Genomic DNA, 27,872 nt, shown 5'->3' on the forward strand with positions numbered 1-27,872 from the left:
TTGCCCAAAGGGTGGCGGTAAAGAGCTGAAAAACCACGTGATTTGGTGAAAGTTGGCTGAAAATGTTCTGCCGTGTGTATGCAGAACAAGTTTGCGGCCAACGCCCATTCGGACAAAAATCCACGGAAAAGTCTGATGGAAGTCCGATAGTGTGTATGAGGCTTTAAGTTTACTACAGGTCTAGGATGACATTGTCATTTAAAGTAAAGGGATATCCTGTGCCAGTAAAGCTCCTGCTTCTGATACGAGTATGCCTGCTATGAATAGAACCCCCTGGAAGCAATATTAACGTGTGCTGAAAGTCATGTGTTTTCTTTTTTCCTGAGCCATTGCTCAAGAATTACTGCTATAGAAAAAAAAACATTTGTCCTACATTTGTGAATGTTATAACATTTTTATTATAGTTCCACATATTATGAACATATTAATAAATGAAGAACATATTATTAAATGAACAGTATAGTGTCATATGGTCAAGTTTAAATTTTTAATCTGTATTTTACACCATGAAGTCATATAAAGATAACAAATTACTGAGTATAATGTCAGAAAATGTAAACCATTCAGCAGCAATTAAAACTCATTTACCTATCTACTAACAGAAATGCTTAGCTAAAAAAATTGTGATCATTCTGATTTTCACTGTATTGGTGTTTTCTTTCCAGTTTTCTTTATTATATGATTTCCACAGATTTTGTTGCACTGATTTACCTGATTTTACATTTGTCATTCTAATCTGAAATAAAATAATAAAAGAACATTAATTGAATTGAAGGGTAAAGTATGCGGTAATTCAACCCAATATACTACTACATACACAAACCACACTGCATAGGAGCAAATGTTTACACTATTTAACCTAAGCAAGCAAGCAAAAATGATCAATGACCGGATTCACACGTATGCGTTTTTTGCAGAAACGCACTACAGTTCATTTAACATGGTTTCCTATGGGACACGGACACATTATGGCTTTTTTTCTGGAAGGGTCATGGACTTTTTTTAAACACAAAACAATGATTTTTTTGGTTCACTAAACTTCAATGGAGAAGCTGCAGATAAGCATGTAATGTGTTTTTGCCACAATTGTGCAGTGATTTGTGCTTCTTAACAGATTGCTGTCCAGCGCACGACGATATACGTCGGCACAATGGCATGGCTGGGCAAATGGGCGTACCTGTACGTCCCCTTTAAATCGTGGGCTAGTGGGCGTGCACGTGCCACCAAGAGGCAGAATGGGGAGATGTAAATAAGGCATTTCCCTGTTCCTAGCATCACAACAGGGATCTACCCCCGAAATTGGGGGCTCCATGATGGCACTGAGAGTGATGGATACACAGGGGAGGCAGTTCAATTAGATGGTATAAATGTTTATTACAATGAGTTTAAAATGTATATATTAGACACGCATGAATAAAATCATATACTGTAGGTCATAAATTGCAACATGACACAAAATTGAGAACACACCTTCAACCCAAAGTCCCTCCCGCAATTGTACTTAACCGTGCGAGCTTAAAGCAGCCTATAGCTCTGACTATAAGTTTCTCTATGCTTTTTGTGAAATTCATTCACTTCTCTAGGAGAATATGGATGAAGGTAATCTACAATTTATAATACAATATTATTATTGTAGTAGCATAGTAGCTTTGTTTCTGTGCTGAAAACACGCTTACTGCACACTCCCAGGACTGTGACCAAGCTCCCAGCCTCTGATTAGGACAGGAAGCTGGCAGGATGGGCTCCCAACCATGTTAAGAAACAACAAAGAAAAATTTGCAGCTCACTTACCAACCAGCCTGCAACAAACCGAGTTGTCCTGTCTAACAGTTCACATTAACATCAGGAGTTTTACCTGTCCTTAGGCTATCCATTATTATATATGGGTTCCATCTTTGGAGGCTCTCAAAATGTATAGGTCCGCAGTACACTGGGGTACCATGTAGTGGCCACTGCAGCTTACTCATGTATTTGTAAATGTGTGCAAACTAAGCCTCTGGTTTTAATGTGAACTGTTAGCCCTTGTACACACGGTCAGACATTCCGATCCCGATCGGACCGTGTTGTCGGTTAATCCGACTGTGTGTGGGCTCCATGGGACTGTTTCCGTCGGAATATCCGACCGACCAAGTTTTAGAGCTGGGCTATAAAACTTTCCGACAACATAATCCGATCGGATTTTGTCCGATCATGTGTAGAGAATTCCGATCAGACAAAGTGCCACGCATGCTCAGATCAAATTCCTAGACCAAAGCTATTGGCTACTAGCCTGAACATAGTCCCGTCATAACGAAATAAAGTCATCACGTTCTGAGCGATCGGATTTTCCAACAACTTTGTCCGACCGTGTGTATGCAACACCAGTTTCGGACAAAATCCGTCAGACAAAATCCGACCGTGTGTACAAGGGCTTAGACAAGACAATTCAGTTTATTGCAGTCTGGTTGGTAAGTGAGCTGGGAATTTTTCTTTATTATTTTTTTGCATTGGTTGCCCTTTCATGTGCTTCCTGGTGCAATGGGCAGTTAAATGTTCGGGTGATTGCCATTTGTTTGTACTCATGCTACCACTGTGACAGCCAATCAGAGCGATCATGGAATTCCTTACCATCACTCACCATAAAGGACCAGTTAAAGGGCTGCCGGTAAAATATATTTAATGACAACTAGATAAAATTGTGTTTTTTTTTTTAGATATTTGCACAGTACTATGGGGGGGGGGGGGGGGGGGTTGCAGACCTAATTCTGTTTATAGAGTATATGTCTTATCCTTACTGACAGCAGCTGGGTTGACAGGGTATATGCCATTTCACTGGTGTCCCATAGCCAACTTTCATAGTTTCATAGTTAGTAAGGTTGAATAAAGACACCAGTCCATCCAGTTCAACCTGAGTGAGTGTCTACCCCTATCCCTGTACATTGCACACTCACATTGGTCCCTACCCTCAAGGAGCCCACAATCTAAGGTCCCCATTCATATACTAGGGCCAATTTTGGACAGAAGCCAATTAACCTACCTGCATGTCTTTGGAGTGTGGGAGGAAACCGGAGTACCCAGAGGAAACCCACGCAGGCACAGGGAGAACATGCAAACTCCAGGCAAGCAGTGCCATGGTTGGGATTCAAACCAGCATCCCCTTTTACTGCTAGGTGAGAGTGCTAACCACTACACCACTGTGCTGCCCTTGTCCCATGCACCACTTCCTAACCCATAGTTACAACAGGAAGTGAAAGGAAATCCCTCCAAAATAAGGGAAAACCCCTGATTACTGTTATCGCCTAGAGTAAGAGTGAAGGAGAATTTCCAAATTTTGAGTTGTCTCTAGAACAGAAATAGAAAGGAAATCTTCCAATGGGGACACTAGTTCTGGTCTGGTGGCAGCAAGTTTCTCCCTCACTTTGGAGGGATTTTCTCGCATTTCCTGTTGTGGATTTGGAACAAGAAGTGAAGTGAAATGTGTAGAGTGTAGAGCTGGCTCCTGACGAGCATGCACTATATGTTTTTGAAAGTTAATATTCCTGAAACCACAGTTGGGTTTTAGGGCTAATTTTACCAAATTATGATTTCAGTACCAGTCCAGCTGGGTTGAACTGGGTTCTCCTTGGCCGCAGGTGTCGCTGTCACAGCCGGCAAGTTGTAGAACGCAGTTTAGCTGGGTATATTGAGTGCCACAATTTTCTCTGAACCAGCCCAGTGGGAGTGTTCTCCTGCTGTGCATTCTGGGAGGTGATATTTAAGGTACTGACATCACGTGCTACAGGGTTCCGTGCCAGAGGATTTTTCTGTCTGTTTGGTTCTGGTCCTCCTGACCAGCCCCCATGGCCCTCCTGGCCTGGAGTGCGGTTCCATGCATTTCCAAGTCTCGGGATTGGATAGTCCGAGGTGAAGCAACTGCAGGGACAGGCCAGAATGGGTATTGAGGCCTGGTGATTCAAGGGTGGTCCGGTGTTGTCTCATCTAAGGCGAGGCCCAGCAACTGGAGAAGCATCCAGGGGAGGATTCTTCGGGAGAAGGCTATGCACAAGGCTGGCTTCTCTGAAGGAGCCTGGAGGCTCATTTGAAGGACACTTCATGGATCCATACTCATATGGTATCGCCGGACCGGCTGAGAGATACTGGTACCGTATGATAGCTCTATAAATTTGTCTATGTTACACTCAAGTCTGTGGCAGAGACTTCTTCTCAAGTATTTTACACTCAAGTCTGTGGCAGAGACTTTACTTAACACCTTACCGGCTGCTAGGCCTAGTGAGAGGAGGTCTATCCAGGGGTTGTGAAAATCCAGCTGTGAAATGGTTATTCTCTGGATTTCATCTATAAAGACTTTGCATTTTTGACCTGAACTTCCTACTAACCCGAAATCCTAAACTGAGAGATTCTCTTTCTATTTCAAATAAATAACCCTAAAGAAGATTCAGTGTCAATTTCTACATTTCTTTGGGCCATCTACCATGGGAAGCCCTAGACAGAGATGAGGTCAAGAAGGAAACGGTAAGCCCAATAAAACCAGCATCTTCTTCGGGGCTCAATGCTACATGAGTTTTAACCCTCCCTTACTATATCCAAAATTGAAAAAAAAAAGCTTTGGCTTCAGGTCTTATGAACATTTGGGCTCAAAAACACCCCTCCATGTTAATCTATGGGGTTGATTTACTAAAGGCAAATCCACTTTGCACTACAAGTGCACTGCAAGTGTATTTGGAAGTGCAGTCGCTGTAGATCTGGGGGGACATGCAAGGAAAATAAAAAACAGCATTTTTGCTTGTACATGATTGGATGATAAAATCAGCAGATCTTCCCCTGATTTCAGATCTTAACCTAACTGCACTTGCAGTGCATTTGTAGTGCAAAGTGGATTTGCCTTTAGTAAATCAACCCCCAAATGTTCATGTCCACATACAGTATCTTACAAAAGTGAGTACACTCCTTACATTTTTGTAAATATTTTATTCTATCTTTTCATGTGACGACACTGAAAAAATTACACTTTGCTACAATGTAAAGTAGTGAGTGTACAGCTTGTATAACAGTGTAAATGTGCTGTCCCCTCAAAATAACTCAACACACAGCCATTAATGCCTAAACTGGTGGAAACAAAAGTGAGTAAACCCCTACATGAAAACGTCCAAACTGGGCCCAAAGTGTCAATATTTGTGTGGCCACCATTATTTTACAGCACTGCCTTAACCCTCTTGGGCATGGAGTTCACCAGAGCTTCACAGGTTGTTCTCTTCCACTTCTCCGTGACATCATCACGGATGATTTGAGGATGCCCCACAGATGCTCAATAGGGTTTAGGTCTGGAGACATGCTTGGCCAGTCCATCACCTTTACCCTCAACTTTTTTAGCAAGGCAGTGGTAATCTTGGAGGTGTGTTTGGGGGTCGTTATCATGTTGGAATACTGTCCTGTGGAGCAGTCTTTGAGTGGAGGGGATCATGATCTGCTTCAGTATGTCACAGTACATGTTGGCATTCATGGTTCCCTCAATGAACTGTAGCTCCCCAGTGCTAGCAGCACTCATGCAGCCCCAGAACATGACACTCCCACCACCATGTTTGACTGTAGGCAAGACACACTTGTCTGTACTCCTTACCTGGTTGCCACAAAACACACACTTGACATCATCTAAACCAAATAAGTTTATCTTGGTCTCATCAGACCACAGGACATGGTTCCAGTAATCCATGTCCTTAGTCTGCTTGTTTTCAGCAAACAGTTTGCGGGCTTTCTTGTGCATCATCTTTAGAAGAGGCTTACTTCTGGGATGACAGCCACGCACACCAATTTGATGCAGCGTGCAGTGTATGGTCTGAGCACTGACAGGCTGCCTCCCACCCCTTCAACCTATGCAGCAATGCTGGCAGCACTTATACATCAATTTCCCAAAGACAACCTCTTTATATGACGCTGAGCACATGCACTCAACTTCTTTGGTCGACCATGGCGAGGCCTGTTCTGAGTGGAACCTGTCCTGTTAAACAGCTGTATGGTCTTGGCCACCATGCTGCAGCTCAGTTTCAGGGTCTTGGCAATCTTCTTATAGCCTAAGCTATCTTTATGTAGAACTAAAATTCTTTTTTCAGATCCTCAGAGTCCTTTGCCATGAGGTGCCATGTTGAACTTCCAGTGAACCAGTATGAGTGAGAGCGATAACACCAAATTTAACACACCTGCTCCCCATCCACACCTGAGACCTTGTAATACTAAACAAGTGACATGACACCGGGAAGGGAAGATGGCTAACTGGGCCCAATTAGGACATTTTTCACTAAGGGGTGTACTCAATTTTGTTGCCAGCGGTTTAGACATTAGTGGCTGTGTGTTGAGTTATTTTGAGGGGACAGAAAATGTATACTGTTATACAAGCTGTACACTCATTACTTTACATTGTAGCAGTGCCATTTCTTCAGTGTTGTCATATGAAAAGATATAATAAAATATTTACAAAAATGTGAGGAGTGTACTCATTTTTGTGACATATTGTGTGTGTTTACAGGAGTTTAGAGGCAGGGGCATTTAAAGGCAAAAAAACATAATTTGTGCATTCAGGGGAGGAGTGATTTGGCTGAAAAACGCAAATGCATCTAAATGCTCCTAAGCGCTAGGCGCATTTAGCACTTGACGTTTTTTTTCATTTCAATGGCCAGAATAAGTTAATATTCTGGCCAATGAAATGAACGCCCAAGCACTTGATGCACTTAAACATGCCTTAAATGTGTTTGCAAACATGTGGCTTAAGCATGTTTTTGAAACTCCCTTTCTCCTGACAGAAGAAAAGTGTGTACAGATCACTGCCCCTACTAAATCCACTTTAAGTTTTTTATTATCTATATATATTGCCTGAGTGTTTTGCTCGTACTTTTCTGTTCCTTTTCTTTAATTACATAAATAAAAAATAATAATAATAATTTTGGAAATTTTACCTCTCATACAATGCTCTATGACCACCGCATAAACATGGACAAATCAGGGCTAATCCAAGCAGCACATATTCAAATAACAGGATTCCGAAAGCAAATAAATAAAGATCCTTGTCACACTGTCCTTCATATTCTTTGTACACCTTAAAGACCCAGACACTACCTACATTACACAAAAAAATGTAAAGCAGTTAGTAAAATTAATACAGCTTATATACTGTAAACATGAGCACAGAAACACAGCCTGGATACCTCGCCTGAGAATATTTGTTCCTGAAGTGATTGGATTACTCACGCCATGCAGCAAGTGTTCTAATGTCTGTTCTCTCCTTTTTCCCCTAAAATCTTAGCTAAGACGCGGTTTCTAATGTTATTGCTATTCTGTGCTTCTCTTGTAATTGCAATTTCTATTTTATTTATACTGTAACCATTCCATGCAGAAAAATACGTTATTTGACTCTTTGCTGTTCATATTTTATTTCCTTAAGTTTATTGCATTGTATTGAGATTTAGCTGTCTTTGGCGTTAACTGCTTGGTGCCCAACTACAGTGCATTTACTGTAGATGGCGCCACAGCCAGGCTGGGTGATGTACTGGTACGTTGCTTAACACATGAGCACTAGTGTGCCTACTGGGGTGCGCAGTGGTGCAATCCCTTGACTACACTCGGTACCCTGCCACAGTACGCAAGCTGTCACAAATGGAAAGTTAACTATTGCTTATAACAGCGATCATCACTGTTATAAGCAGTAACAGTGTAAAAAAAAAAAAAACATTGCTCACCCTCCAGAATTACGTATGTAAAAAAAGAAAAAAAAATTGTAAAAAAGAAAAACATTTTTTTTTAAATGTAATACACTTTTTTACATACGGTCACCAGTCAGCATTCCTGATCCCTGCCATACCAGTCATATGATGAGTACTGCACTAATGACAGTGTGTAAAAAAAAAGGGAAAACATTTTTTTTTATTTCATTTCTTAATTTTCCAAAAAAGTGTGACAAAAAAATGACAACTTCAAAAAACTTGCCATGCCTCTTACTGAATACCTTCGCCTGTTTACTTTCCAAAAAGGGGTAATTTTGGGAATATTTGTACTGTCCTAGAATTTTCAAGAAATGAGAGGCCATAAAGTACGGAATCGATCAATTTTCAAATATATACATATATATATATATATATATATATATATATATATATATATATATATATATATATATATATATCATAGTTTGTAGACGCTATAATTTTCATACAAACCAATTCATATACCCTTATTGGGATTTTTGCCAAAGACACATAGCAGAATGCATTTTGGCTTAAATTTATGAAGACATTTGATTTTATTGGACATGTTTTATAACAGAAAGAAGAAAATATATTTTTTAGCAAAAAAAAAAAACTGTGGTGATTAAATACCACCAAAAGAAAGCTCTATTTGTGTGAAAAAATAACAATTCCAAGTGAGGTCAGGTGTTTAATCGGACGTAAACACCACTTGCTCATTTTTACCTGCAGGTAAGCTTATAATAAACCTTACCTGTAGGTACAAGGAATATCTCCTAAACATGCACAATTTAAGAGATATTCACTACTTCTGCAGAAGGTGACATCACCTACACATGCGCACTTCGCTCTGAAAGGATGGCCGTGCCTTCATATCTGTGTGCTGCAGACATGACTCCTGTGCGCATTTGCAGGAGTGATGTAATTGCAGCTCGGCCATTCAAAGGGCTGGATCCCACGAACCCGGAAGGAAGACCAGGTGAAGATGGAAGCCCTGTCAGTGGTGACAGCCCACCGCTGGAGGGCTTCGTTTTAAGGTACGTCTTTCATAATGCGCAAGTATGTGATGCATACTTGCACATTATGCCATTAACTTGCAGGATGAGTTGTTTTTTTTGGACTCTTTATTACCACTTTAATAACATCTGAAATTACAAAAGAGAACCCGCATAAACTAGATGAAGCGTGGTAAGAGACAAGAATAATAAGAGAGACCAAAGAGAGAAAGAAGAGAATGAAAAGGAGTGAGGAAAGTTAATTTTAGTAGTGGATATAAGAAGAAGTTATCAAGGAAAAATATACAGAAATATAGTTTTGCTTTTTCGACACTTACCTGTTATAAACCAGGCAAAGCTGAATGTTCCTATCAAACCTTCTAGAATCATGCTGCATGTCTCAAATATAGACCTGACAAGCAACAGAGCAACAGCTGCTAAATGTGTGGCTCCTGTCACCACCAGAAAGATGGGTATGTAGGGCTGGATGGGGCATTTGTCTTTGTTTATGACACCTGAAAAAAAATAATTGGTAAAATGACTTACATTATTTGAAAACACTGACTTTTCTTTCAGAATCTGGTGATTCTCATGGGATTTATTTATAGATCAATTCTTAAAATACCCACTAAATAATTTACATAAATTAGAAGGCATACTCACTGGTCTATGGGGTCATTATTCTAGATTTCATAGATATAGTTTAAAGCAAAAGTGTAACCCACAAATTATGCTTATCGAAAACCCTCACTTTTTTCACCATTCTTGGTCTACCCTGTTTTCTTGAAAAGGGTTGCACTCTACTATAATTCACTTGTTATTATTTATTGTTATTATTTACTTGCTAATGTGCACATCCCTGCAGCTACAGCAAGTGATGCCTAAAGTGACTCGATTGATAAATTAAAAAAAAATCAATCAATGAGTAGCTCCATGTAAAGAACACAGTTGCTACTTACCTGCCCTTTCCACTGCCTTCACTGACAAACTATGCTTTCTGAAGATCCAAGCTTTTCTGTACAATGTTCAGCATTTAACACTTCCACAAGTATTGGATGCTAGCAATACATTCTTCATTGCACCCTGTGGTTTCCTCCAGAGGCTCCTGCCAGGGGCGGTTGAAAGGAACCACAGAGAACAGCAGGGGGCCAGGCATCCAACACATCTGACAGTATGCTGGATGGTCAGCAAATTTAGACCAGTAACAATGCAAAGTTTTGTGGGTGGGTGGTTTTGCTTACAGGAAACTGCTCTTTCGTTTTTTTTTTTTTCCCCAAATAGTGGCATAGTTGTTTATAAGAGGAATATACAATGTCAGGGAGCGATAGTAAGTTACCCCAGAAACATTCAGAGTCCATTTGACAAGTCCTCCTGTCTTTCCAAGCATGTGATCTTCCAACTCACTTGGCATACCTCAGGGCTTTCCAAAACTTGATTACTAACATAATTGCTTTTTGCAATATTTGTTCATTTTATTTGATTTTATGAAACCTAAATGTTCCTAAAGATTTTGTTTCCATAGGACATGCATTGATAAAGTCTAGAAAAAATGGACAGTAACACCCCAATAAAGGGTCAGAGGGCGCTGATCACCTCTAGTGCATTAAATGTGTTAAATACCCATAAATGTGGATACACCAGATAGAACCACCACATTTTCCTCATCTCTTCACGTGTTGTTGCAGCATGTTATTGTGGTTCTATCTGGTGTATCCACATTTATGGGTATTTAACCCTTTTTTTGTCTATCTTTTTCACTCCACTATTAGCACCTTATTCTTAACCAGTATGCCTCACTGTGTATTCACATATCCCTTCTCATTTGGATGCACCTCCTGTCTTCTTCTATAGAAGTGGCATCCCTGTAATAGGGATTCTCCTATATACATATATTTCATACTTTTCTTTTCTTTTTACATCTTATTATTTATTATAGGTTGCCCTCCCCTTGACCCCAGTCTATCTATACCTATACCTTCCTCCACTATATTTTATATTGGAGGTGGTAATAGTGGTGTGATCCCTTGCAAGCCATTTATTTGTCAGACTCCATTTTCCCGCTCCCTCCCCTGGTTGAGCATAGCGACTTTTTCTAGCTATAGAGGTCTAAATGGGCACATCTTTGAATGACATGGGAGAAGTGGTGGACTCCATGCTCCAAAGAGGACTTTCCATGTGGATTATATAGGTATTTATCTATGATGTATACTAATTACTCACTAACCATGTAACTATGCAATGTTTGATGTATACTCTGCTTACAGCAGATTATTTTTAGTGTATTACAGTATACTATGTATGGATATATATTTATGTCTGTTTTTCTTTTCATAATAGATAAAAACCTTCTGAAGAAGACCCCCAAGCGGGTCGAAACGCGTAAAGGGTCCATATTATCCATCCTTTATTGCAATTATAGTTACAATAAGGTTCAAGTGTCACAAACATTGTATGCATATGTAACACTATACATTTTTAGTTACTCAGTGGAGCTCAGTCCCTGACCATCGTGTTGCCTGTCTAATCCTCTTTTTTATTAATAAAATATTTATATTACTTATTACCTGCTTTATGTCGGCATTTATTCTACACAATTACTAACATTCACAGGTAATCTTTGCTGTAAAAAACCCCATTCTGGGGATATATTTTTTCTTTTTTTGTTTTCAATGCATTGATAAAGTATTTTCTTAAAAATGTTCACATTAGGTTCCTCCTATACACATGAAAGTGGGTATAACAGTTATAGGACTGGGCACACCAAAACAAGGTCAAAAACACCATGGCAGCCTTATTCTGTTAAAATTTGCCAGTCTGAGACTAGCCCTTGTACACACGGTCAGACATTCTGATGGACAATGTCTGATAGGACCGTGTTGTCGGATAATCCGACAGTGTGTGGGCTCCATTGGACTGTTTCCGTCGGAGTATCCGACGGACCAAGTTTTCCAGCTGGGCTATAAAATTTTCCGACAACATGATCCGATCGGACTTTGTCCGATCATGTGTAGAGAATTTCGATCGGGCAAAGTGCCACGCATGCTTAGATCAAATTCCTAGACCAAAGCTATTGGCTACTAGCCTGAACGTAGTCCCGTCCTAACGAAATAACGTCATCACGTTAAGTACGATCAGATTTTCTGACAACTTTGTCCGACTGTGTGTATGCAACAGTTTCGGACAAAATCCTTCGGACAAAATCCGTTGGACAAAATCCAACAGATTTGGTTGTCGGAATGTCCAACCGTGTGTACAAGGGCTAAGAATGAAATATAATGTCTGAAGGGTCAGCAGAGAATTGGCCTATTTGATACACCCCCACCAGCACACTCTCCAGGCCCACACACATCCTGAACTCCATTACAACGGAGAAACATTCAATTGAATAAATATTTCTTAGAACACTGATCACTAGAGATCAGTTAAATAGGTCTATCATACAGTACATCCCATCCCATCGCAGCATGTTAATCAAGGTCTGGGTTATAATACCTATTAAAACTGTCATAACTGGGAAGTCCTCCGCCCTGTCCACTCTATCTTCATGGTGCTCAACCTTTCTATAAATTGACTTGCGAAAGCAGGAAATGCCCAAGAAAGTGCACTTGGATTTTTGTCTTTGGTAGGTGTTGGGGTTCCCGTTTTCAATCCAATGACTGTACGACTATGCAAACACAATTTCCTTTTGTTCTAATATGTTGCTGCTATTACGCTATGCATTTATTTTATTTTTTTATTCTGGATGAGACCGCTGTATCTTTGTATCTTATTGAATTGTTCAGCTGATGTATGCAGCTGTGTTTGTATTCTGCATTACATTTATTATAACTTTTATCTATTATAAAAAAAAAAATCATAAATAGCTTAGCAGGATATTAAAGGAATGTACATCCTTGTCAAAGGAATATGTTAACAATTAGTGGAATGTAGAAACAACATTTGCAGATGATAAAGTCTCCTCCTCTGCACTTATGTTTCATAAGTCCTGGGTTGTGCAGAATCCTTTTCTGCACAAAATATATAATTGCTACCATAATGAAGGGCTGTCTTAATGCACAGGCACCCCTGCAAACCCTCCCCCACCCCCCTACCATCAGAAGGGTACAGCACAGCGGGCAGGAGGGTACAGTATATGGTGCAGTAATGAATAATACAAAGATGGTCTCCTCAAGCAGAGCAGTGCACAGCACATGGAATCTGCTGTAACAGATCTTCAGATCTTACCTGTTCTGTCACTGGGCTAAATCTATAAGCGGAATAATATTTCCCTCTGTACCTTTCCCCTGCAGTTCCTGGCACTCTTTTGGCACTTTGCAGAGCTTAAGGCAGAACCCCTGAGGTGGTACATCTTAATCGAATGTCGGTGCTCATGATGGCGGGATGGGTACTGTTCCGATCCCTGCCGCCCTGCCGGACATTCTCTCTTAAACCCTGCAAAAATCCAGAAGAGCACCGGAAAACTGGGTGGGGGGGGGGGGGGTTAGAGATATAATTCTGTGACAACAGCTTCCCTGTAACTGAATAAAAGCAGCCGGAAACTCCATACCATCATTTATTTTCAAGCCTTCAGAGTGAGTACAGTCAGCAGCAGACTAGTTTCGGCGATAAGCCTTGTTCACAGCACTCATGTATATTAAAAAGCATGAACATTTATACATAAAAGACTGTCACACGACTACTACTCCTCTCCAATCAATGGTGTGTTCAATTCAAGTCAGGTGATTGGTTACAAATTGTCAACAGATGTGTAGCTGACAAATGAGAAGCGAATAGTCTAGCTATAATACAACACTTGAGATACAAAAAATACAAAGACTATCTTGACATGTGAAGAAAAACGTATATAAAAAAAACTCTATAAGAGAATCTTTAATGAAAAAATGTATAGATTAAAAAATCATATTGCTTGATGTGAAATATAAAAACTATACATAAAAGATAGTGCACATTCAGAGCCGGCCCACACTACTGCGAGATTGCATGTGATTCGCACTGCAATGCAGTGCACATCACATGCTATGTCTGTACGATGTAACTCCAGCAACAGAGGTATGGCTGAAATCGCAACGCATTCGGGCTAGAATCGCACGGGACCCAAACGATCCAATTTGTTCCCGAACTGACAGCCCACAGTGCGACATGCAAGTTGAAATGGGGGTGTCACTATGTAGTGACACATCCCAGCAGTTTGCATATGGCAGTGCGAACCACCGTGCGAGTCGGTGCAATGCGGAAACCCGCAGTGCATTCGCAGGGCTCCCGCATCGTAGCAGTGTGAACCAGACCCCAAAGTGTATCACAAGCGATGGGCATAATACAATGTCCATTGCTCCAGGACTCTTTATAAGACTTATTTCATAAAAAGGTCCACATTGTAGTGGTGGTTCATTCCCGCAGGTGTCCTTGTCTGTAGGTGTTAAATCCACCAAACTTCATGCAAAAGAAGTGCATGGTGGATGTCCCCCCCACGTGAGGATAATTTTTCCAACCCTGCGTACGAGAAGGATGCCATATTGCCATTATGTTCATACTCAAAGTGCTTAGACACATTTGATAATCCTTTATCTGTGCTATAGGATGCACTATGAAAATGTTCGCTGATTCGGGTTCTCAGTGGTCTCATGGTGCAACCCACATATTGTTTGTTACATTTATTGCACTCCACAACATATACAACATTACTAGTGCCACAGTTGATATATTCACGGATCGTGAATTCTCGTCCTGTGGCACATGAAATTACTGTCTTGTGTTGCCTGGAGTGTCTACTACAGAAACGGCATGCGTTATTCCCGCAAATGTAAGAGCCCACAGTATTCAACCAAGTTTTTTTTTTTTTATGTTGCTGCGACTCAAATAGACTTGGGGACAGAAGGCCTCCTAGCATTTTCACACGTCGGCTTGAAAACCTACAGCCCGACTTCCATGGAAAGTATTGGTAAGTATTTATCTATGTTTTTTATTTTGTCAAATTCCAAGAAGAAGGCTGTTACAAAAGTGACTGGACTTGCTTTCCTGTCATTAGAACTCCTAGTATTGCTGTGGCTCTTTTTGCAACCAGCATTTCTCAAGAGGGTAATACTATTTTTCTCCCTGGCCAGACAAACTGCTCTATCTATATTCCATTTATCGTATTCTCGTGAATAGAGTCGTGAGGCTATAATGTTGCACTCCTTGTTAAAACCTTCCTCGGTGAAGCAGTTACGTTTGGCCCTGGTGAACTCCCCCATCGGGATGGATCGTTTGGTGTGTGCAGGATGGCAACTAGTAGCCAGAAGCAAGGCATTGCGTAAGGCACATGCCTTACAATAGGTACATGTTGTAACTAAACCCTGGACTGCACAGCCTGTTAAAGTAAGGTCTAAGAAGTTAATGGCATCCTTCTGATTATCAAAACCAAATTCTAAATTGAGATTATTTTTGTTTGCTAAGGATACAAAAGTGATACAGTCCACAAGGGAACCATCCCATACAATCAGAAGGTCATCGATGTAGCGACTGTAACTAATTATAGAAACTGCACATGGGTTGTTTTGGGAGAAGAGAAAGGTCTCCTCCCACCAGCCCATGTACAGGTTCGCCAGGGATTGTGAAAAACAGGCCCCCATCAAAGCTCCCCTACATTGCAGATAGAAAACTCCTTCAAAATAATTATGGCTAAGCAGAAATTCAACTGCTATAATTATAAACTCTCTCAAATTGGTGTCATAAGTGCTGTAGCATGTCCCTGCTGACCCTTTTACTCTGCCCTTCTGATGCCCTGTCCTCGGATCTACTGACGTTATATGTTGTTTGGATATTTGAGTCAAACTCATTTTTGTTTATAACATGTTTTCTTATTGATTAAAATCAGTTTTGTTGAAAGTATTAATGACTATATGTTTAGTTCTATCAACTATGTATACTTTAATTCTTGAGAGTAGGTGCCTAAATCAGGGCAGGCTGGTAGGGGCCCCGGTGCATTACTTTGCCCAGGGCCCATGATGCTATTAACATGTCCCTGCCAGAATGTTGGGCTGCTTATTTGAGATTACCACATTGCTTTTTTAATGCTTTTTATGCCACTATATTATTATTGGACTATTGTTCTTTTTCCATGTCTCCTTAATTGTGAGAATATATCCCAATAAATAATTATTGGTTGATCTGCACTATATGGAGCATTTTTCTCCTATTTTTTATATTATATTCCATCATCTGTGATTATTGAAGAGTTGGAGTTTGAGGTCCCGGACGAACCAAAGACCATCCTTGGCTGTGAGTCTACACCCTCACGGTGTGCCCTTTGGACCAGGACTTTGTTGCTACATCCAACGGGAGAAACACAAGCGTATCTGACTCACTGGCATATGGTATATGCGTCCACCATTGTTGGTATGAGTACCTCATTGTGTGTCTACAGTACCTGTGTTCCCCGTGTTTCAAGCAACATATCCCTCCTCAGTTATTGTCTCTGAGACATCATTGACATTTTTTATTCACATTTGAGTACTCCAAGAGAGACTTTCACAAATCAGTTTCACTACTGTTCACTGGACTTCACATTTAATATTGTACACTATTGTATGTTTTGATTTCATACTTGTTTGGGTACAGGTCATTCATGACCCAAAGTGTTTTAGAGCCGGTTCACACAGGGGCGACACAACTTTCAACACGACTTTTGGAGGCAACTTGGACACGACTTGAACACGACTTGGGCATGGCTTGGGGTGACTTACAACACGACTTTAAGTCGCTCCAGGCCAGGCGACTTTTGCCGTGGCCAACCAGAGAATGAGCTCTGAAGGGGGAACTCCCCCTCCGAGAGCATACCAGGCCCTTAGGTCTGGTATGAATTCTAGGGGAAACCCCCTACGCCGAAAATACCAGACCCTTATCCGAGCACGCTAACCGGCCGGCCAGGAAAGGGGGTGGGGACGAGCGAGGGCCCCCCCCTCCTGAGCCGTACCAGGCCGCGTGCCCTCAACATGGGGGGTGCCTTGGGGAAGGGGGGCCCCGCGGCCCCCCCACCCCAAAGCACCTTGTCCCCATGTTGATGAGGACAAGGGCCTCTTCCCGACAACCCTGGCCGTTGTTGTCGGGGTCTGCGGGTGGGGGGCATATCGGAATCCGGGAGCCCCCTTTAATAAGGGGGCCCCCGGATCCTGGCCCCCCACCCTATGTGAATGAGTATGGGGTACAATGTACCCCTACCCATTCACCTGTGAAAAAAAATGTAAAAAAAAAAAACACAACTCTTCGGGGGTCTTGTCCCCCTCTTCGGTTCTTCTTGCCGGGCCACCGCACCTTCTTCTAGCTCTTTTACAAGCGGTGGCCCGGTCTTCTGTTCTTCTCTTCTTCTCTTCAGATGTTGCCTCATCGCTGTCTCTGCTCACAATGACAGGGACGGAGCGGAGGAGTCCGGCGAGAAGACCCCCGAAGACGGAAGACCCTCGGAGCTGTGCAATAAACAATTTTAACCCTGTGTTGTGTTTTTTTTTTTACATTTTTTTCACAGGTGAATGGGTAGGGGTACATTGTACCCCATACTCATTCACATAGGGTGGGGGGCCGGGATCCGGGGGCCCCCTTATTAAAGGGGGCTCCCGGATTCCGAAGAGGCCCTTGTCCTCATCAACATGGGGACAAGGTGCTTTGGGGTGGGGGGGCGCGCGGCCCCCCTTCCCCAAGGCACCCCCCATGTTGAGAGCACGTGGCCTGGTACGGCTCAGGAGGGGGGGCGCTCGCTCGTCCCCACCCCCTTTCCTGGCCGGCCGGTTAGCGTGCTCGCATAAGGGTCTGGTATGGATCTGGGGGGGGGACCCCCACGCCATTTTTTTGGCGTAGGGAGTTCCCCTTAGAATTCATACTAGACCTAGACCTAAGGGCCTGGTATGCTCTAGGATGGGGAACCCACGCCAATTTTTTTAAATAAATTTGGCGTGGAGTTCCCTCTTGAGAGCTGATAATTCTGTGAGAGTCGTCTCCGTATAGACGGAGATCCGACTTGGAGGCGAAATCAATGGGTACCAGTCGCCTACAAGTCAGATTGAAGTAGTACATGAACCTTTTCTGAAGTCGGAGCGACTTCAGTAGCGTGCATTAAGACAGCTCTCATTCACTTACATTGATTTTTACATGTTGTCCGACCTGAGGCGACTAGGGGCGACCTGAAGTCGGATCTGAGTCGCCCCTGTGTGAACCGGCTCTTAGTGCTACACATATGTTTTTCTAAATCTGTTTGACTTTCTTTGTTTGAGTATTAGCTGCTATGGAAAGTTATTTTCTTCATTTTTTTCCTTTGTTTTGGTTTAGCGCAGTATTATCTTTCCTTTATCCTGCCTGAATGTAAGCTGTAGGTACTTGAAAATATTAACACATTTACAAAACCTTTGCATCTCCTTGGCCACTTTTTGTTATCTCACAATCCTAATAAGTTCTGTAAAGGGTCTTGGAGCCCAGAGACTTTGTTTAGGAAGAAGTCTTAATTCCAAGGGCCACTATTAACCCAGTAGCTAGACTTCATTATTAGCCTCAGCTTTCCACAGCCCTTGATATATGCAAACTGGCTGATACACACTGATTTCTGTGGGAGCCTGATGCTGTGTGAAAAGCTAACTACGAACTGAACAGTAAAAAAGAACAAGGACTGCCTGTTTGTTTTGGTGGGCACCCTGTTAGGAACTGACTTCAATTTAGTTAGTGGCTCAGTTGAAGAGATTCTTTTTTTCTTTTTTTTCTTTTTTTAATGTATGACCTTGCTATGCAAAGCATATTCCCCCTACAACCTGGGGCTCGGATACACAGGCAGCATGTTACACCTTATACCTATTCTTGAAAAAAAATTAGAAGTTTATAGAACAGTTAATACTGGCAAATGCTAACCAGCAAGAGATGAACAGTTTAACTGCCCAACAGATGAAACAGTTGACTGTATTCAATCAGGCCTTCTTAGGGAAGCAGCAGTAAGTCAACTTGTTTCTACAGCAGCAGATACAGGCCCTGTTGGAGTGGCAGATGGTTGCGTGGGGGCCAACTTCATGGCAATGGTCCCAGCCATTAGTGAGAAGGCCTTCGGGCAAGGGATTACCCCACATGCATGGGGCACAGCTAGACCCCGCCCGAAATTTGTGTAGTTGGCAGGATACACCCACCACATGAACCCGAAGACCACCACTTAAGAGACCATGGATGTTTTAGCTAGTTCTTGATCTTGTCCAGGCTTGCCCGGTAATAGTCCACATGAATAGCACATGTCTACTTTCTGATTGGCTCCTGCACAAGGTACCCACATCGGATTGGCAGAGATATTGATAAGGGGTGTATATAGCAACTGATCCCGAAATGTTTGGGTCCTCCACGTGAGTGCTACAAGTCATCATGCCTGGACAGCAGTTGCCATGGAAGAATCTGGTCACTACACGCTTTTCTGCAAGTTATTACCCCAAGTGCACAGGCCACATATTTATAGCCCTATGTCAGAGGTACTCAGAACTTCCCACTAACAGTCATGGTTGGAGTCAGAGGAAACTGCCCTAATGCCAAAGATAACCGATATGACATGGCCAGCTAAGATGATGGGGCCCTACAGTGCGGGATCCTAATTTGGCAAATCCATGGAAAATTGTAAAGGTGATAAATAGGGTACCCATAGATCTGCATAGCTTATTGCACCAGGGTGTGCACCCCAAAGCTCAAACACATATGGGTGTGTACCTACACACACACACACAGTATCTCACAAATAGAATGTCTTGCAGGACAATTTTATGGGTCAGATGGTAGATGCACCAACTAGAAATAAAGCGTTACTGGATCTACTGATTACCAACAATACAGACCTGATCACGGATGTGGAAATACAGGGTGATTTAAAAAACAGCAATCACAGGTCAATTGGCTTCAGTATAAAATCACACAAATAGGAAACATAAGGGGGATACAAAGACACTGAATTTCAAAAGAGCCAACTTCCCTAAACTACAAACCCTGCTAGAAGGCATAAATTGGAATAAAAAATCTTAGTAACAAAGAACACGGAGGAGAGGTGGGTTTGCTTTAAGAGCATATTAAATAAGGGCATTAACCAATGCATCCCATTGAGTAATAAATTTAAAAGAGTGAACAAAAGTCCTGGATAGCTTAACTCCAATGTAAAAATGCATATAAGAGCAAAGGAGAAGGCCTTCAAAAAATACAAGGTTGAGGGATGATCAGCATTCAGACTTTATAAAGAATGCAACAAGAAATGTAAGCCCTTGCACACACGGTCGGACATTCCGACGGAAAATGTCCGATCGGACCGTGTTGTCAGATAATCCAACTGTGTGTGGGCTCCATCGGACTGTTTCCGTCGGAATATCCGACGGACAAAGTTTTAGAGCTGGGCTATAAAACTTTCCGACAACATGATCCGATCAGACTTTGTCCGATTGTGTGTAGAGAATTCCGATCGGACAAAGTGCCACGCATGCTCAGATCAAATTCCTAGACCAAAGCTATTGGCTACTAGCCTGAACGTAGTCCAGTCCTAACGAAATAGCGTCATCACGTTACCTACCACCCGTTTTTTTCGACAACTTTGTCCGACCGTGTGTATGCAACACAAGTTTCGGACAAAATCCCCATCCTTTGTCTGACTGTGTGTACAAGGGCTAAGGGTGCAATAAGGACGGCTAAGATAGAACATGAAAGACACATAGCGGAGGAGGAAGGACATCTGGTTACAAAGGATGGGGATGGGGGATGGGGAGATGGCGAAGGTATTTAATTTATTCTTCTCCTCAGTCTTCACAAGGGAATTGGGGGGCTTCAGTAACCCAAAATGCAGTGTTTATCCTCATGACATATCACAGGAAGCACCTCCATGGTTAACAGAGGACAGAATTAAAATTAGACTTATGAAACTTAACATTAATAAATCAGCAGTTGGCTTGCACCCTAGGGAACTCAGTCAAGTAATTGCCAGACCATTGTTCCTAATTTTTACTGACAGTCTACTGACTGGAATGGTACCAGCTGATTGGAGAAAAGCCAATGTAGTACCAATATTTAAAAAGGGCCCAAATTACATCCCTGGGAATTACAGACCAGTTAGCCTAACATCAATAGTATGTAAACTCTTGGAGGGGGTGATAAGAGACTATATACAAGATTTTAGTAATGAGAACGGTATCATTAGCAGCAATCAGCATGGATTCATGAAGAATTGTTCATGCCAAACCAATCTTATATAAGGAGGTGAGTTGCCATCTAGTTAAAGGAAGGCCCGTAGACATGGTGTATCTGGATTTTGCAAAAGCATTTGACACAGTTCTCCATAAACTTACTATACAAAATAAGGTCCATTGGCATAGACCAAAGGGTGAGTACATGGATTGAAAACTGGCTACAAGGGCGAGTTCAGAGTGTGGTGATAAATGGGGAGTAATCGGAATGGTCAGGGGTGGGTACTGGGGTCCCCCAGGGTACTGTGCTGGGACAAATCCTGTTTAATGTGTTCATAAAAGACCTGAAGGATGGGGTAAACAGTTCAATCTCTGTATTTGCGGACGATACCAAGATCTCTCCCTCTCCCTCTAATTTGATTTCATGTTGATTGTACTGGGCGGTTTCTTCTGTCTGGTATTTTTTTATGTCTGGTATCGTTCTGCCATATACCGTATCTCACAAAAGTGAGTACACCCCTCACATTTTTGTAAATATTTTATTATATCTTTTATGTGACAACACTGAAGAAATTACACTTTGCTACAATGTAAAGTAGTGTACAGCTTGTATAACAGTGTAAATTTGCTGTCCCCTCAAAATAACTCAACACACAGCCATTAATGTCTAAACCACTGGCAACAAAACTGAGTACACCCCTTGGACCCAATTTGCCATTTGGCCATTTTCCCTCCCCGGAGTCGTTACAAAGTCTCAAGGGTGAATGGGGAGCAGGTGTGTTAAATTTGGTGTTATCGTTCCCACTCTCTCATACTGGTCATTGGAAGTTCAACCTGGCATGTCTGTATGGCTGAATTTGCATCGCAGAGATCAGACCAAAATTGTGCAGAACCCTTTTTTATTGTCTGCACCAGAATCTTATTGCAAGGGTGTTCACACCTATGCAATCCAATTTGTGCACCATTTGACAGTTTGAACTGTGATCTGAGAACCGATCTGGGAGTGTCATTAACTTTGTATTGACACCCGCAGCAGTTCGCAGAGGGCAGTGTGAACTACCTGCCAGAGACATGCAATGCGGGAACTCCCAATGGAATCGTGCTAGTTCCTGAATCGCAATAGTGTGAACCTAGCCTAAGGCTGGATTCACAGCTATGCATTTTTAGTGCTTTTTGCATTTTGCAGATTTGCACTACAGTCCATTTACCATGGTTTCCTATGGAACACGTTCTGTAGTGCAAATCTGCAAAATGCCAAAAGCTCTAAAAATGCATAGGTGTGAATCCAGCCTAAAGGAGCTGTTTTTATTCCTGGACGTGCCACCACTTTTCTTCCTTTTCCTATAGTAAGGCTTAACTGTAAGTACAGTAATAAGCTCCTAAACATGCACCGTTTAGGAGATTGTGTAGCAGCCAGTGATGCCACCAGCGCATGCGCACTGTGCATATATACCATCCATTGAGAGTGCTCAGAAGATGGAATCCCTGTCAGCTCTGACAGGTGCCGGTACAGGGATCTTTTTTATAGGCAAGTCTGTCATAATATGCTATTATGAGATGCTCACTAGCAAACTGTGGCTTAAACCTGCAGGAGGACCAGTTTTTTGCTTTTTTTTTTTTGCACAGTTTACTACCACTTTAATCGTTATCATAGTTTTACACATAAATTAGTAATCAATATAGCCCTGCAATTTGGCCACATATACACAAAAAAATACCCAGAGCTATTCCAGATCAAAAAAATATATTTCCTTACCCATGACAATCATAGCTATGCTTAAACCAATCCAGATAATCAATGAAAATATTTGTAGACCTAGAAAATAAATAGCGTTACATTTCCAGCCAGATGTAGTAGTAGATATAGGTAAACAAATGGATCAAACATAAGAATAAAAGACCAAAGTCAACCCCCAAGAATTCTTCTGTGGCTAGAGTAGGAAAGGGTTAAAATCCTTAAACTTTTCTTATTGCAGGTTTTCTCACTTCCTTTTCAAAAGAGACCTAGTCACACAGAAAGGTTGATTTACTAAAGCCAACTAGGCTGTTCACTTTGCAAAGGACTTTGTACATTGAGAGGGAATTTGCCCCAGAGCTTAGTGAAGGAGGCAAAGCTCTGCTGACTTCATTTTTTATTTTATTTTCCTTGCAGATCATTGGCTATTCTTTGCAAAGTGAAACTTCCCTTGCAAGGTGCAACTTGTATAACAAACAGCCTATTTGCCTTTAGTAAATCAAGCCAAGGTGTCAACAGGACAGGAAGAGAGTAGAAAAGCCCTCAGTGGGGAGATTAGACAAGAATAAAAACTTGAAATGGGTTATAACATGGCTCCACTCTACTCTGTTTCTAATGCTGGTTGTGTTTATTGATCCATTGCAAGATCGACTTTAACAAGTTTTTTCCAAGTAATTATACTTAGGGGCAAAGTTCAGCAACCAAACAGATTTCACTAGTCAAAATTCAGACCGAATAAAAAAGTTAGATTTGTTGCTTTTTATGAATGCACTTTATACATGTCTTTATGCCTTTCAAAGAAAAAAAAAAGAAAGGCTAAAATGTAGTGTAGGGAGTCTCCAAACGTTCTAAACAAAGGAATGGTTTATTGTTCTTTAGACTGTGGCAAGTGGGACCAGAAAATGCCTCATCATTAGAGGGAAAACACAATGCCTCAGGCTTGGTGGTCAGTGGGAGTAAAAAATTGCAGAGCACCTGTAGTTAGTAGGAGGAGGAATAGTGCCCCATCATTGGTTTCAGTGTAAGGAACAGTTTCCCCGTCCTTGGTGTCAATTGGAGGAATATGTCCCATCGTTGGGACCAGTGGGAAGCATAATGCCTCATCATTGGCGTCAGAAGGAGGGATAGTGCCCATTATTGGTGTCGCTGGGAGAAATGATGCCTTATTGTCTGTGTCAGTGGAAGGAATAGTGCCCCACCATTGAATAGTGGAGGTAGGAGGAAAAATGCCCCACTATTGGTGTCAGCGGAAAAACGGTGCCTCGTCGTTTGTGTTAGTAGGAGGAATAGTGTCTTGTATCAGTGTGAGGAATGGGGCAGCAAAGACCAGATAAAGGCAAGCAAAGTTTGGAGGCCACTGATAAATAAAGCACGTTATATAATTATATTAATTTATAAACTTACCTATATTACAGGCTGAGGCCATTTTTTATGTCTGTAAAGCAAGAGTCATCATGGTCAACATCATCACCCATATATATTTATTCTGATATAGAAATTATGATAAATAAGGATATCAAAATAGGCAGTAAAATGAATGAATTACAGTGTAGAGTAGAATGCAACTGATGTAAATTATCCATAAAAATACATATTGTTTTTAGTACAGTTCTGACAGAAAACATAACACATGACAGAATAGCCCATGGAAAATGTTGACTTAAAATGTATGAACTAGAGTACAAATATGAGATTTGTTAAGACAACAACCGTTATTTAAAAAGTTCCAAAAGATAACGCTCTACTGCAGGAAAAGGCAAAATTGCCCTTTGGCTAGCTAAATACCCTGCTTTAGTCTTGGATATGTCAGAAACCTAGACTGCTGGAGCATTGGGGAGAAGAAGCTGCAGGAATCTGTTTAGCAGTGTAGGGTAAAGCCTAGTACACGCCACTGTTTTTTTTTTTTTTATTTGTTCGATTTTTATCGAACCGCCCAAAGTCGCCCAACATTCAGCCTTATGTGTACTAGGCTTTAGTAAACTTTTTTGTTCCTCTAGATCTAAACAAGCAATTAACCCATGCAAGGCAGGCACAGCAAGGGTTAATTTTTTAGTTGTCTGGAGTTTGGCTAAAAAACAAAAAACAAAACAAACAAACGAAAAAAACACAAAAACAAACTGTTGATTTTATCTGCAGTCGACATATATTCTTTTCTACAGCAACTGCCGGAAGCACTCTGGATTAGGTCTACAGCAACATGGTTGCGTTTTAATTATGCATTTTTAAAAAAGTCATGTGATGGTACAGTCATTGTGGGACTATTGGGAGTATGTCAGGCTAACTATTCAGAGGATCAGTCTCTGTAACTCTTCAGCATTAACTGAAAATCAGAAACGATAAGTATTGCAAAAAAAAAAAAAAAAAACTAATCAGATACAGTAATGGGGTAAATGCTACAAATACTCGCAATATCACCGATTTCAAGGATTGTGACACTTTTTATGATTGGTTATGTGATTTTCGGAATAAACATTACCTATTAACTGTACCATGTAAAAAGCAGGGTTTTCCAAACAGGCAATCAATGGCATATCATTTTATTTTGGGGAACAAAACTCACCCCTGAGCTCTACCCTAAGTAGGGGCAGCATTGTTATGGATATTATGAGAAGTCAATGCTTTCGGCATTAAGGCAAATCTGTTTCTAATGTTATTTTAGGCGTAGCTCTCCAAATCAGCATAATTGAACCAGAAACAGGTCAAAAATCTAGTTTACATATGGCATTAATGTGACCAGCCTGTTTCTGTAACCAAATTGCTTGATAGTGTCAGCAAAAAAAATTCTAATTTCTGGCTCCAACACAGAAACAAGCTGAAAGCATAAAGTAGATTATATAAATAAAATGAAACAGTCATGTAGAGTGTTTAAATAGTTACCGTTTATGTTCTTCACCCTTTTCAGTGCCTAAATTCACAAAAAACTTATATTGTTATTTGTATTTTAAATAAAATAAAAAAATGAGAGCAAGTACGTTGGTACTGACTTGTCCTATGGACACTTCTCTGCTGTGTGACATACCAATGTATTTGGCTGAACTAAAAAAGTAAAACCAGAACAGGATATTATGAAATACTGTACATTATATGTGGTCAGAGCAGTTTTTTTTTTTTTGTACCCATTTATATAGTTAGTCAGGTTGAAAAAAGACACTAGTTCCTCTACCATTAACCACTTCAGCCCCGGAAGGTTTTACCTCCTTCTTAACCAGAACACTTTTTACAATTTGACACTGCGTCGCTTAAACTGGTAATTGCGCGGTCATGCAATGCTGTATCCAAACTAAATGTGCATCCCTTTTTCCCAAATATAGTTCTTTCGTTTGGTGCTATTTGATCACCTCCGCGATACACAAAAAAAGTGACAATTCTGAAAAAAAAAGAAAAAACACACACAATATTTTTTACTTTTTGCTATAATAAATATCCCCAAAAAGGTTTTTAAAAAACAAATTTCTTCCTCAGTTTAGTTCAATATATATTCTTCTACATATTTTTGTAAAAAAAAAATCGCAAAAAAATCGCAATAAGCATATATTGATTGGTTTGTAGAAAAGTTATAGTGTCTACAAACTATGGGAAAGATTTAAGGCATTTTTATTTTATTTTTATTTTTTACTAGTCATGGCAGGGATCTGCGATTTTTAATGGTATTGCAACATTGCGGCAGACAGATTGGACACTTTTGACACATTTTTGGGACCATTGACATTTATACAGCGATCAGTGCTATTAAAATACACTGATGACTGTGTAAATGACACTGGTAGGGAAGGGGTTAACACTAGGGGGCAATCAAGGGGTTAACTGTGTGTTCCCTCAGTGTGTTCTAACTGTATGGGGATAGAAGAGGAGACATTTTGCTGTTCCTACTTACTAGGAACAAATGATATGTCTCCTCTGACAGCACAAGGATTGTTTTTACACACAAATTCTCATGCACGCGATCACGTGTGGCCGTTGGCCATCGCAACCCGCCGGCCATGTGCATTGGGACTCCGTAAAAGGAACCTCGTGTATATATATATATATATATATATATATATATATATATATATATATATATATGGAGGTTTCGCGCAACGGTGCCATTGTTATACACAAGATCATTAACAGCAGCACATGATTAAGCATGATCTAACAATTAAATTAAATTCTAAATTAAAGTTTAGAATCTCATCTATGCCCAAATACTATTGTTTTTATTTGAACTATAACAGATATATTATACCCCCTGAAGGATCTTCCTTATCCCTTGTGCTTTTTGTGGACTCTTGGAGGAGCGCCCTCTGGAGGCATTCAACTTAAACGCTTAATCGTGTGGTCTTGTAAATGATCCTCTATTGTTTTTCTACTATTGTGTTATTAAACATACTGATATATGTATTTATTGCAGAAATTCTCAGAGAACCAACATATAACCCCCTTAAGAAGACCTATAAGCTGAAACACGTTAGCGTTCCCTCATGTTTTGATGTAGAAAAGAATAGCATATGGTCCCCAAGACTGTACACCCAGATATAGTATCATTTCTACATGCTTTTATGATTTTTTTCTATGTTTGTAATACCTTTATAGCTTGTTGTAGCTTTTTAATGTTCTAATATTAATAACGTTTTGTGATCTCATATAGCTGGGTCAGGAGGGTAAACCATGGCCTGTTCGGCCAGTAAGGCACTATGACTACCACCTCGACAGCTTCCGTTCGAAGTCTAAAAACCTGTAAAAACCTGAGGATGATCGGGAGTGGGGGAAAAAGCATATGCCCTTTTGAAACTCCCCCGATCTGTCAGGGCATCTATTCTAAAGGCCTGGCTGCAACGGCCTCGATTGTATTACTTCTTGATTTCGAAGTTGGAGGGGGATGCAAATAGATCAACTTTAGGATTGACTCCCAAGGACAGGATCCATTCAAACGTCTGCACATGAAGGGACCATCGGACTTTGGTGTGCTTGTGTGTGGCCAAGCCCATTCGGAAAGTCTGTCGGAACTCCGCCGAAAGTCAGTCGAAAAGTCCGGTCATGTGTACGCAGCATTACTGTGTGCAAGATTGGAAGTCCGCTTGGACGTTCTGGAGTCCAGGGGCGAACACTGCTGAAATATTGGTCAGGATTTTTCTGAGCCCAGGACATGATGGGCTCGACTTCCTGGAGTAAGGTGGAGCTCCGAGTGCCCCCTTGCCTCTTCACATAGGAGACCGCTGTGGTGTTGTCCATTCTCAATAGTTACATAGTTACATAGTTAGTAAGGTTGAATAAAGACACCAGTCCATCCAGTTTAACCTGA

At 41.1% G+C, this 27,872-nt stretch overlaps 1 protein-coding gene across 1 annotated transcript; it reads right to left on the reverse strand.

The window, feature by feature from the left end:
- Positions 1-468: 468 nt before the first annotated feature.
- LOC143933562 (transmembrane protein 272-like) lies at positions 469-25,618 on the reverse strand. Its single transcript, XM_077456503.1, has 7 exons — positions 25,573-25,618; positions 25,466-25,493; positions 23,993-24,023; positions 22,610-22,669; positions 9,043-9,219; positions 6,927-7,086; positions 469-736 (listed from the first exon to the last, which is right to left on the reverse strand). Exons 3-7 carry the CDS (start codon positions 24,012-24,014, stop codon positions 727-729), a joined length of 429 nt encoding a protein of 142 aa, XP_077312629.1. The 5' UTR covers positions 24,015-24,023; positions 25,466-25,493; positions 25,573-25,618; the 3' UTR covers positions 469-726.
- Between the last annotated feature and the right edge of the window lie 2,254 nt (positions 25,619-27,872).

The sequence above is a fragment of the Lithobates pipiens genome, unplaced genomic scaffold, assembly GCF_037356315.1.
Source record: "Lithobates pipiens isolate NorthernLeopardFrog02 unplaced genomic scaffold, aLitPip1_a1.2 Scaffold_10, whole genome shotgun sequence".
Classification (NCBI taxonomy): Eukaryota; Metazoa; Chordata; class Amphibia; order Anura; family Ranidae; genus Lithobates; species Lithobates pipiens.